General features: G+C 38.8%; 1 protein-coding gene across 1 annotated transcript in view; it reads left to right on the top strand.

Moving 5' to 3' along the window:
* The window catches only part of TMEM26 (transmembrane protein 26), a 35,597-nt gene extending 28,136 nt beyond the window's left edge, over window positions 1–7,461 (top strand). Inside the window, exons 5-6 of the mRNA XM_080640095.1 lie at window positions 3,240–3,316; window positions 6,156–7,461. Coding sequence (XP_080496221.1) covers window positions 3,240–3,316; window positions 6,156–6,580 — 502 coding nt within the window. The 3' untranslated portion in view covers window positions 6,581–7,461. The remainder of the gene's footprint in view (window positions 1–3,239; window positions 3,317–6,155) is intronic.
* Window positions 7,462–13,159: the final 5,698 nt, after the last annotated feature.

Here is a 13,159-nt window from a genome sequence, read left to right as displayed (position 1 = left end):
TGTGTTCCAAGCACTGTTCTAAGGGTTTTAGTTGTGATAAGTTATTTAGTCTTTATAATAGCACTATGCAGTAGATACCATCATTTAAATCATTTAAAAAAATATGTTGTACTTTAAAAAATATTTTTATTGATTTCTGAGAGGAAGGAAGAGGGAGAGAGAGATAGAAGCATCACTGATGAGAGAGAATCATTGAATGGCTGCCTCCTGCATGCCACACACTGGGGATTGAGCTCACACCCGGGCATGTGCCCCAACAGGGAATTGAACCATGACCTCCTGGTTCATAGGTCAATGCTCAACCACTAAGCCATGCTGGATGGGCATTTCCATCATTTTTCAAGCTGAACAGTGACAGGTAAGAGAAGTTGACAAAGTCTCAAGCTCAAATGAAAATAAAGGCAGTAACTAACTTGTAGTGATCTTTCGTAGTCTTTATGGAGTATTGTTCTAAGAGCTTTATATGTTTAATGTATTTAAGCAACATACTTAATAAAATTATCATATAAAATGCAATAGCTATTATTATTATTACCTTCATATCAAAGATGGATATAGTATAGCATATCGGTGTTAAGTTAGTTCTTCGTATCCATGTAGCTAGTTAATGATCAGTCTGGCATTGGAGGCCCAGATCTTTCTGGTGAGGGTGGAGCTAGTATTTGAACTTGAGCAACCCAGTACTAGAGCTTATGCTTTCCCATCACTTTCTGCTGCCTTAAAGAAAAATTGTACATGAGTTTTTGGTAGAATTATTGAAGTTTTGGATTAGAAGAAACTTCAAAAGTGACCACCTATTTTACTTCTATTATAAAATCCTTTCCAAAAATTTCTCAATAAGTTTTGTCCAGCCTTTCTTTGAAATTTTTGCTAACAGAGAATACACTACCCCAGGGGCAGGTTATTCTATTTTAAGTTAATATTATTAGAAAGAATTTTCCTCTATTGTGATGAAATTTGGATTCTTATATGTGCAACTGAAGTCCTTTTAACCTGAATTGGCTCTCTGAAGTCATAAGAAATAAGTTTAATTTCTTTCCCACATGATAGCCCTTTAAATGTATGAAATAAAGTTTTAAATGAATCTTCTCTAGATTTCAGTTTCTTGAACTACTCCACATATACCATGGCTCTAAGTTATCTACCATACTGTCTCTCTCCTTTGATCCAAAAAGTTTTTAATTGTTCTGCCTAAAACAAAGTAAAACACATAATATTTCAGATATACTCTGAACATTGTAGAATAGAACAGGAGTAAAACTTTCCATTTCCTTCATGGAAATAATATAGTATAATGGTTAAAAGGGTGGATGCTGAAATCAGCTATTTAGTTTTGATTTATACACCCAACACTTATAATCATATGACTTCAAGCTTCTTCAACTTTGTATGCCTCAGTTTCCCCGCTGGTCAAGTAAGAAAAATAGTGAATGTACTTTGTAGAGTTGGTATTAGGATGAAGTGTGATCATAGAAGTAAACACTTAGAAAACTGCCTGAACATAGTTCAGACACTATAAGCAAAATTATTAAAAAATGCAGGTACTTGTTGAAGGTCTACTATATATAGACATTGACAATGCAAAAAAGGAAAAGTAATTGACTGCGTTCCTTAGGCATTTCCACTTAAAATGCTAGTCTTTATTCTTTTTGTAAAGCAACTTACGATTGCATTTGATTTTGGAAAATCATAAATCACGTAGCACTGTACACTCATAATTAGATAATAGTAAGGAAAAATATTTGAGTGTTTTTATGACTGTTTCTATGAAATGCTACCTTTTTTATCCTATTCTAGATTATCCAGTCAAGATCTTTTGGGATCCTGACTGTGTCTCCTGGAGTTTTAGCTTTCCATCCAACCTCCATGTCATATGTGCATATGGGAAGCCTTCCATCAATGTCAGCAACCAAGTCATTGATGAAATACGAAGTAGAACGGGATCAAAGGCAGAGCCTGCAGCAACCCATTAGAGAGATCCCTTTGGAGAGTCATTTTACGCAGTTAGGACTCCACCTAACTATATTCATACCCAAAATATTTCTTAATCTTGTTAATAGGAACACTATGAGAGGCTTTTCATAAGCTTTGGTAAAATCCCAATGTCGATTATTAATTTATATATCATTACCTGCCTGGTAATCCTACTTCTATTTAAAAGAAAGAGAGAAAAAATAATCATAGTGGAGTGCTAATTATTCTCGGGTTACCTGTGCTGATTCCTAGTAATTACTGTCTTCCATAAGGGCTCTCAGAAATCTTTTAAATAGTCACATATAATCTAACTAGGGATTAGTAGTAAGTGTGCCTTTTGTAGTTTAAGATATCCTTCTGCTTCATTTTGAAAGTTAGGACTTCAATTTTTTATTTTTTGTCACCAACCTTGTCTCCACCATTAACTGCCAAGATAGATAATGATGGCTAAGAATTCTCATTTACAAACTCTGAGTTTTGAGATCTAATTTTTGAGCCACTCAATACTTGAAGCATTTAAAGATATTCCTTACAATCACTTCATGCAGTTTGGTTTCAGTTATTCTTCTCTGATACTTTTCTCTCTCTCTCCAAACTGAAAAGCCCTCTTGACAGGGAAGTTGGCAACAAGATCTGTATTTATACCACTAACCTGAAATTAATAACTTCATTTGAATTTTTGCTAAAAAAGTGACTTTGATACTTTGAAATATGTTTTGTATTTTTGTAACCTCTATTCTTTATGACTTTAGTCTTCTAGACTCTTCTTCTAGATCTAGGTCATTTGTTTATTTGCCAAGTGTGGGTCCTTCTTTTGTACATTCAAAAGTTTCTTCCATAGATATTTGGTGAGTGTATATTATTGGCCAGGCACTGTTCTAGGCACTGGGGATACAGAGGTAAATAAAAGTCATGTTCCTTGACTTACATTCTAAAATCTGGAGTAAATCTTTGATAATTGGATTTATCTCCCCACTTGTTTTCCAACTGAGGATAGCTTTCTTTCAATGCTGAGCTTTTAATTGTTGGGCATCATCTAGCACCGTGGTCGGCAAACTGCGGCTCGCGAACTGTGTCCGTCCCCCCCCCTTTTTTTACATTATTCCATTGTAATTATGCATGGATTTTTCATGGATTTATTATATCAGCAATATATAATAAGATTTATTAGGGTATACTAAAATATGAGAAGAAAGGGAAAAGAGTTCTCTTTTCTGCATGTGATCATGTTTTAATTGCTAATTTAAAATTTGTCTACATTCTAGGAATAACCCTACCCTAGTCTATGGCATCCTTTGTATTTGGACCTGGAGCATGCTGCAGTTTCCACTTGACCTGGCAGGTAAGTGTCTTGATGTTTTCTCAATGAAACAGAAAAGTACAACTCTTGATCATAAATTATAATAAAGCTAAGGTGGCATTTAAGAGAATTATCATTTTTATCTTTTGATATCTCAGTGTTAGTTCCAGTTCAGTTTAGATAAAAAGTAGATTAAAACGTAGGAAAGCCATCTGCAGATTCACTCTGATACATGGTGAGTCTGAGAAAGTTGAGGGGATAAGAGCACAATTTTACATTCACTTCATACAGTGGTCGCATCATTTAACATTTGTAAAGCTCGTGTAACTTAGTTAACACATCTGAGTGTCAGTTTTTTATCCATGAAATGGAAATGATAATCATAGTAGCTAGGGTTGAGAATTTCCTTCCTTTTGACAGCAGAGTAGTATTCCATTGTGTAACTGCACCACAGATTTTTTATCCATGTGTCTACTGGTGGATACTTGGACTGCTTCAAAATCTTGGCTATTGTAAATAATTCTGCTGATTTATTTTTTTATGGCACCCTCATAAGTAATATTAGGGCAAGTATATTGCAATAGTTAAGATTTGCAAGTTCCCAGGTGCACATTAGTAGATGAGTGGATAAAAAAAACCCCTGTGGTACATTTACACAATGGAATACTACTCAGCCATAAAAAGAAGGAAATCTTACCTTTTGCGACAGCATGGATGGACATGCAGAGCAGTGTACTAAGTGAAATAAGCCAGTCAGGGAAAAGACAAGTACCATGTGATTTCATTTAAATGTGGAATCTAATGAAAAAAATAAACTAACAAATACAATAGAAGCAGATTTAGAGAGACAGAGACTAGACTGACAACTGTCAGAGAGGAGAGATTGGGGGAATGGGTGAAAAGATGAAGGGACTGAGCAAAGATAAAAAGAATACATTGACACAGAAAATAGTGATTATCAGAGGGAAAAGTGGGTGGGGAGAGGTAGAAGAAAGTAAAGGGGGAATAAATAGTGATGGAAGTAGAGTTGACTGGGTGGTGAACACACAATACAATACAGAGATGATGTATTAAAGAATTGTATACCTGAAACCTATATACTTTTATTAACCGATGTAACGCCACTAAATTCAATAAAATAAAAATAAAAAAATAAAATTTTCTGCATCTTTTTTTGGCTCACTTTGGTAGGCCTAGACATTTCAGAGGTCATTTTAAACCTTAGTATCTACTTTTCTGAAACAAAATTGTCACTAGGTTAGATGGAAAGAGTGGCTGTAGCTTTTTGGAAATACCAAAAACCTAATTACCAGTTAATAATTACAAACAAACAAACATATGCCAATAACACACACACACACGAGAGAGAGAGAGAGAGAGAGAGAGAGAGAGAGAGAGAGAGAGAGAAAGAGAGAGAGAAAGGTTTTGTCATAATGTGCCCTGCAAGGTGTACTATACCCATTGATCAGCTGGTGTCTTTGGACAGAATATTCGGCAACATCACTCTACATATGGAACAATAATACTCTTAGGAAGTCCACTGGGAGCCTTTTCCTGACTCTAACTTCTTTGGAAATACTATTATTGACCTTTTGTTGTTGTTGTTGTTTATTGTCTTTCATTCTGCAGGTCTTCACCCTCCCATATCTTGTGGTTTATAGCCTTGCTAAGAAAATTTTTATTTAAGAAAGAAATTGTGTAAACTTTCAGGGGGTGATAATATTATGCAGCTGTTTGAAAAACAAAGACCAAATGTTACTTCTAACTAAATTACTATTGTATTTTCCAGGGAACAACATTATGTTTATATGAAAGCAGCTTCATAATATTTGCAAGCTTTAGCAGACAGGCATTCTTTGTTTGAAAGCTCCAAATGGAAGGCTTCATTATTAATAAAAGATTATTTTCTGCCCTTGACCCTAAATTAAATTCACATTTCAGAAATTATAACAAAAAGGTTCACTTGTTGATTAGACCTCATTTTGTTCAACTGGAAAATCAGTTTTTCTTGTAAACTGTGAAACAAAACCATAAGGAATTAGACAAAATAAAATAACAATGGCCATTTTTTTAGTTTGTTTTTTTTCACCACCATTAGAAAAATATGTTGAACATGAGTTAAGTTTAAATTTGAAGATAAGTGCTTGAATTTTCACAACACAATGTACACAGAGGATGAAGTGAGTCAACCCATAAATAGGTAGATCTCAAGAAGAGCCCGAAGGTTCTGGGTCATGTTTACTCCGTTGCATCTCCAGATGTGGCAGTCAGGGAAGTCACTCATTATCCCAAGGAGAAGATAATGTGAGAAAGGAGAAAGGAGCCAGGGGTATTATTCTAATGGAAACAGACAAGATTCAGTGAAATGGGGACTTTCTCCTCACAGATGTCATTGTTATCCCATTTTTCAAAGAAGGAAAATGAGACTCAGGCAGATTAACTTGCCCAGCATCTTCCTGCCAAAAACTGAGGCAGCCAAGGAGAGGCAGCCAGGCCCCTGACAAGGCCCAGGGCACCAGCTGTGCAGCCCCCCCTCTCTGCAGACCCAGGGACCAACGTGGTGGTTTCCTCTGTTCTTGAGTCTCCCTATCCTGGTTAACGGTGCTTTTCCCAGTGTGAGGACGAGAAGGCAATCTGAACTGTTTACATATACATAAACTAGAGGGGCTTTCTTTGGTGTGTTTTAGTGGAAACATAGCATATCATTGACTATACAATGACCAAGGATGTTTCACCTGTTCCGACTGAATGAAATCGCAGAGTCACTCTCAGTCTTGAACTAGCAGGGCACCCAATGTTGAAGACTTGTTCCCATTTCATTCTTGTCTTACTTTTTGACATTTCAGAGAGATACATTAATTGGTGTGTCTTGTGTTTTCAGTACAGCATGTCGTGTGCCCCTTGTCTCTGAGAGCGAGGGGGTTCCCCAGCCTGTTCTTTTGCCAATACAGTGCCGATCTGTGGAACATTGGAATCAGCGTCTTCATACAAGACGGTCCCTTCCTCATCGTGCGTCTCGTACTGATGGCCTATTTCAAAGTTTTCAACCAGATGCTGGTGTTCTTTGCAGTTAAGAATTTCCTCGTGGTGATGTTACACCTCTACCGCTTGGTTGTCCTGGCATTGGGTGCCCGCGCCTCTCTGCGAAGGCAGCCAGAGGTCCTGAAAGGAGAGCGGGGCGGCCCAGCCGAACCCGTGGAGAGTGGGGTCTCCCCTGGGGCGTGGGAGGGCGAGTCTAAGGAGGGCGTGGCTGTGCCTTTGCGGGCCTCGCCCGGCACCTCGGAGGACTCTCCCCCCACCCCGTAGTTAGTGATGGACAGCGGCATGCCACTGAAATACTTGACTTCCCATTTCTTCTTACGAACAGAATGCCCCTCTCTTTTTCTAAACCTTACATGTAATAATTTTCAAATGAACAACAAAAGGGTCCCGAACCCGTCAAAATGATATAAATGGGGCCCCTTTAAAATGGAGCGGGAGCTGCCACGCCAGAGGAACTGCCTTGCAGGTCACATACCTCACACTTTGGGATGTTAAAACTGGGCAAACCAGCCTCTGGACGGAGCCTAAAGCACCCACGTGTCCCAAAGAAGTGTTTGCAAGGATAGTAAGAAAGTAGGTATTTTGACTACTGGACTGATGGCTACCTGACCAAAACTTAAAAACACGTTTAGAATTAGCGTCACTATGTTACCTGCACCAATAGGAAGGCCTCTCTTCTATTGAGGTAATTGTTCCCTTTCCCTTTCTCATAAATACCCTTTGCCGTTGTCTCCTCATCAGAGCATGATCTGGGCTTCGGCCTACATCCATGCATTCTGAAGAGCTATGCTTATTGATCTCAAATAAATGCTTGTTGCCTTTCACTTTGAAAGGCTTTTACTTTTAGGTAATCAAGCCAGAGCTGAGAAGTTCTCTTTTTTAAACTGAATGGAAAGAACTTTGATTAGTGGCTATTGTTACAGTTTGTGTGATGGTATCAGATGTTAGAGTTGTTCAACAACTAAGTGATTTGTGTGTCTTGAACTGTTTGACAAGCTATGGCCAGGGTTACAACGACATGCCCTCGAGAGACTTCGTGCAGACAAACTGTCTGGGGCTGTTACCTGAAAACAGAGGAGCTTTCAACTTGGGCTCCCTTGTCAGACTGTCTCATCTGATCTTTTCTGCAATGTCTCTCTGACATTAAAAAAAGAAAAAACTACATTCAGTGAATGCAGAACAAATAAAGGGAAATGTGCCTTTAACATTACCTCACTGGGGGCTAGAAACAGTGAAAATCTCTGCCCAGCTTCTCTGCACAGACCTTCCCGGGAAAATCATTTTTCTGGACTGATGTGGTATTCTGTCATGGCGCATATGCTCTTACAGAAATTTTATTGCTTCTGGCTTGGGCACTGCAAAATTCACAGCAAGCCATTTCAGTTACAGATCCACCGGTGGCGAGGCAGGAAATACTGGTAATGCCGCGAAGTCAAAATTTCCACTCGGAACGTGATTGGCGGTATTTGTCAGTATTTTCTTTACTGCACATCACAGTTTTCTGTATAGCCAAGTCAAATCATGTGGGCTGATGCGAGGAAGCACTGAAGCAGTGCAGAACAGGGCTACAGGCCCTTTAAGGGTTACCCTAGTTTCTGGTGTCTGCCAGCAGTCTGAACTGCCACTACTGGAGGTGGCCTTTGGTTCCAGGGAAGATGCTGGGGACTGGGCTTACATCAGCCCTACACACTGCCAGCAGCCCTTGATTAGTGACGGGGTCAGAAGACGTATGGCACAGCATTGTGGAAATCGGGAAATTCACCACTCTTCCCTGCGTTAAGAGTTCATTTCCCCAATATTGACATAGTCACACTTTTCCTTTATACACTGCTATACATTTCAGATGGAGGCGATTCAGAACCTTTTAAAACAACTTTTGCTTTTAAGGATACAGTGGGGAAATTTACCTGGCTGTGTCACAGTAATTATATGAGGCAAACTGTGTCCAAACTGTCCTTTTGGGGTTCAAAGCACAGTTCCTCCTGTTACTATGCTCAGGAACTCAAAAAGAGATCCTGCTAAAGGTAAGGCAGAGTGGGTCCCTAAATTGGGTGGGACTTACTGACAATTAATTGGGACAGTTTGATCTATAAATCTGTGTGGCATGACATCTGTTCAAAACATTTGATAAAAAGTTCCATAGGCATTTTCTGTTTTGTTTTTTTTTTTATACAGAGAAATTAATAATTTCCAATTATTGGCTTCTTCAGTGCCTGATACCATGTTTCTATTTCTTTTCTCCCATGTGTTTCTAATTTTAACAATATGATTGTAAAATTACACATGAAACTAATGGGATCCATTTATAATTTTCCATAATAATTTTATGAAAGATCAGGAAATCATATCTATCTAAAGGAAGAAACTTGACAACTTTTAAGGGCTTGTTATTTAAAATGCTTCACAATTGAAAGCAAAATAATAGCTGCTATTTATAAAACCGCCTTCGCAGAATCTGTTTTTATGTTGACTGTTTTATGGTGAATGTTTTCCTCCACAACATGTATGTGCTACTTATTACTGCAGATTTGCTCATGGCATACTTTTCATGTTTTAATTTTTTCTTCCAGCAAAACAAACATTGAGGCTCTAAAAATAGATGAGTATAAAGTAATACGGGCTGTTGCAAGGATATTTTTAAATGCTTTCAAATCTGAGACTTGGCTTGGCTTTGTGAATGAGTTTCTAATGTTGAAGTAAAGTATTTTGTAACTAGCACTCCTCCGAAGGCCTGGAAATGTAAAGTCCAGAGTCTAGCTTCATTTGGAGTCCCAAGAAGGCAAAGAGCACCCAGGACCATCTCAGAAACATTTTCCAGGAAAATCCACCAAAGGCATCCTTTGTTCACCTAACTGCCAGCACTCCCACTCTTTTGAACTTAGTGTTTTATTGCAGAAAAAGAATCTCTTTTCATTTAGCTTATTCAAAAATAAAACTTAAGTCCAGGTTTTATCTCTAGGACCCCTCATGAAAAATTAAAAATATATTGTTACGTACTTCTTTATTGTAGATTGGCAAACATGGTAATGTTTGACAACATCCAATTGTTTGCTATGCAGGGGCTAGAACAGCAGTTACATCCCATATGTTGACATCCTGGGACTTGTTTCCTTTTAAGTTGCAATAAGATAAGTGCCTCAGATCATCTGTTTACTGTGATGCAGCCCATACCTCTGTACAGACACACGCCAATCCCCCAACCACTGAAGAAATCGACGTATTTGTTGTTGTTGTTGTATTTTAATTTCTTGGTTAAAGTTCAGTCAAGTGCCCAGAACATAGCTCACTTGTGAGAAAACACAGTGTGCATGTTTTAAGGATGCTGTGTGAAAACCCACCTCGCAATCACCTTGTTGGTGTTGCTTCCCCTCCCTAGATGGGTCTCAGAGGACCTGACTTGGCATTGCAAGATGAGTACTCTGCTTTTGTCTTTGATGATTTTCTTAATTTTTATTGAAGCTGGTACAGATAATGTATGAAAATAAAAACTTGCATTGTCAATAACATTCTTTTTAATCTTCCAAAATGAAGATTGTTGTACAAATGTGTCAATTGCCTTTGCTGAAGTTCATAGCAACGCCTCAGGATTTGTAGACCAGAAAGACGATGGCTAAGAAAAATCAGGATTCGCTATTGCAATATTGATTATTAACTCAATAGCAACTTTTCAAAGCCGTGGGAAGGCATGAGTTGTAGGTGTGCGTGCTTTAGGATTTCCATCCAGGTTTCAGAGTTCAACACTGACTTTTATTATCTTTGGCATTTAATCTCAATGACTCATAATCAACTCTCCTGTTAAAAGAAACAATTGCAAGAGGCCAAGTCTCTGTCCACGTTCACTCTATTGCCAGGAAAGTGAGATACTGAAATATTACAGAGCCTCAGAGAAGTAAGTGAAAAACCAAACAATCTTGAATTATAAGAGGAGATTGTTACACTTTTTCTAATTTCAGACTTGGTTTTTTTACTTAAAGGACATTCTGATCCACTGTCAGAAACAACTGATTTGGGGTTAAACTAGGCAGCTGGAGGATGTTTATAGCTCCTAGGCTTCAAATAACGTTCCATATGATGGGAGTTATTCTAAACAATGTTTCCATAATCAACCGCTATAACCTTATATCTTATGGGTGTTCAGCCTCTGAATATTTTATATGAATATTTTCTCTTAATTACTCATATTTATACTCTTTTGCTATGAATGGCATTTGTATTTTATTATATATACATTAAATAGTTTGTTTACAACTTTATCTCAATGTTCACTTTTTGTTTGAATTACTTGTCTTTGTTCTCTACTGTAATTCATTTCATTTAGATTGTAAGCTCTGGTTTAAAAAAAAAACCGATCTATTTAGAGTATGACTAAAATGGCATTTCAAACTAGTGAAGAAAGACTGACCAATTTTATAAATGATGTTGGGAAATTTTGCAAACCATCTGGAAAAAATAAAGTTAGATTTTTATCTCACGCAATATATAGAAATAAATTCCAGATGGATTAAAGAATCTAAATGTAAAACTGAAAACTATAAAATATTAGAAGAAAACATGGAATTGTCTTTAGCATTGCGGAATGGGAAATATCACTCAGAGAAAGATGTGAATCTCAGAAGCTCTGAAAGCAAAGACTGACAGCTTTTCCTAAGTAAAGTTGTAAAATTTCTGAATAGCCAAAGGTATCATGAATACATCATTATTTTTTTCCTTCCGGTGCACTCATACAAAAGAAATGAGAGGTACAGAAATTAGAAAGGACGAACCAATTTTATAATTTCTTTGTTGAAGATTGAGTCTTGAATAACCAAGAAAAGCACATAAAAACCAAAGGAACCATCTATACTATATAATAAAAGGCTAATATGCAAATCAACTGAATAGCGGAATGGCCGGTTGCTATGATACGCACTGACCACCAGGGGGCAGATGCTCAATGCAGGAGCTGCCCCCTGGTGGTCAGTGTGCTCCCACAGGGGAGCACCGCTCAGCCACAAGCCGGACTCATGGCTGGTGAGTGCAGTGGCAGTGGCGGGAGCCCCTCCCACCTCACAGCAGCACTAAGGATGTCCACTGCTGGGATGACCCACTGTTGTTTAAGTAGAGTGCGGGCCTAAGCCATCAGTCAGACATCCCCTGAGGGCTCCCAGACTGCAAAAGGGCACAGGCCAGGCTAAGGGGACCCCCCACCCCCAAGTACATGTATTTCATGCACTGGGCCTCTAGTATATATATAAAACCCTAATATGAAAATAGACTGAACGGCAGGACAACTAAACAACTAACTGAACAACCGGTCGCTATGACGTGCGCTGACCAACAGGGGGCGTGCGTGGAACATGGTTGGCATCGGCAGCAGGCGGCAGAGCAAGGAACATGGCAGGCATAGGCCACAGCAGGATGGTGGAGTAGGTGAGGGGGGGGGCACCAGACCAAGGTGGGGCGCCAGTCGCTGTCATCGGTGTGAGCCTCTGGTGGTTCATGAAAATTCTTTGCTTTCGTGCACTGCAGTCCCGCCTGCCACTCGCACCCGCTACCAGCGCCCAGCATCAGCCCTGATCGCTCAGTGCCGTCAGCGGGTGTGAGTGGTGGCTACTGGCCTTGATTGCCCCTGAGGGCTTCTCCACCTCCTCCTGCGCCTGAGGGGTGATCGGGGCAGCAGCAGCCGCTCACACCTGCTGCTGGTACTGGCCCCAATCTCTCCACACCATCAGTGGGTGCAAACGGGGCGCATGGGAGTGGCGGCTGAGGCGGGGCTGCCAGCTGACAGGGGTTGGGGGGGGCACAGTGGGAGGGGCCAGGCGAGGGCATGGAGAATGGGCCAAGACCCGCCCCTGTGCTCACTGCAGCCTTGCGACCCATAGTTCCTTTCAAGGTGCACGAATTTGTGCACTGGGCCCTAGTTAAAAATAATCTAACATCCTGAAAAAATCAATGGCTTATCTCTTTATAAACAAACATCACACAGAATATGTATTTGAAGAAGAGATTTCCATACAAAATGAACTAGAACTGAAAAATACACAGAAATAAATTTAATGAATGTATAAGATCCATGTGAAGAAAACTTTAAAATTATTTTGAGGACCATCAGTGAATAATTTAACAAATGGAAAGATATATTCTTTTGGGGAATGGTAAGAAGATGTTATTTAAAAATGTATTAATTTCTCCTAAACTGATGTATAAATTTAAAACAATCTTTATAGTGATATCAATAAAATTTCAATTTAGCTGATTCTAAACATTTTATGATAAAACTAGAGGCCTGATGCGTGAAATTCGTGCAAGAGTAGGCTTTCCTTCCCCCTGCTGCCAGCACCAGCTTCCCTCTAGCACCCCAAACCAGGCTTCCCTCATAGCCCCTGTTTCATCCGGAAGGACATCCAGTCTAATTAACATATTCCACTTTTATTATAGATAAGCATGAAGGATACCTGGAAAAGACTAAAAGGAGGAAAAATGAGAGAGCGAGCTTTCAGTATATTTAAATATATTATAGAGCTACAATAACCAAGAGAATTTGATTCTGTCGGGCAGAAAAATGGAACAGAATAAGGTCAAAAAATAGACTAAATTACATAAGGATTTTGCTATGTGATAAATCATGAGGGTGTGATAGAGTATTATAGCTGGTTTAAGGTTTTTAGAATATCAAAGTGGACCCTTACCTCAATCCTTTTATCCAAAACACTTTCAGATGGATCAAAGAATTAAACATTAAAATTAAAAAATAAAAACCATAGAAAACTTTGTTTTTATATTTACAATATAGAGAATGTTTTCTAAGAAAAACAAAACTATAAAGCTTCAGACAATTCATAAATTTCAAGTTGCAAAATTGAA

The sequence above is a fragment of the Plecotus auritus genome (assembly GCF_963455305.1).
Source record: "Plecotus auritus genome assembly, chromosome: 9".
Classification (NCBI taxonomy): domain Eukaryota; kingdom Metazoa; phylum Chordata; class Mammalia; order Chiroptera; family Vespertilionidae; genus Plecotus; species Plecotus auritus.
The sequence above is the reverse complement of the archived record's forward strand: the minus strand, read 5'-3'. Positions and strand labels throughout refer to the sequence as shown.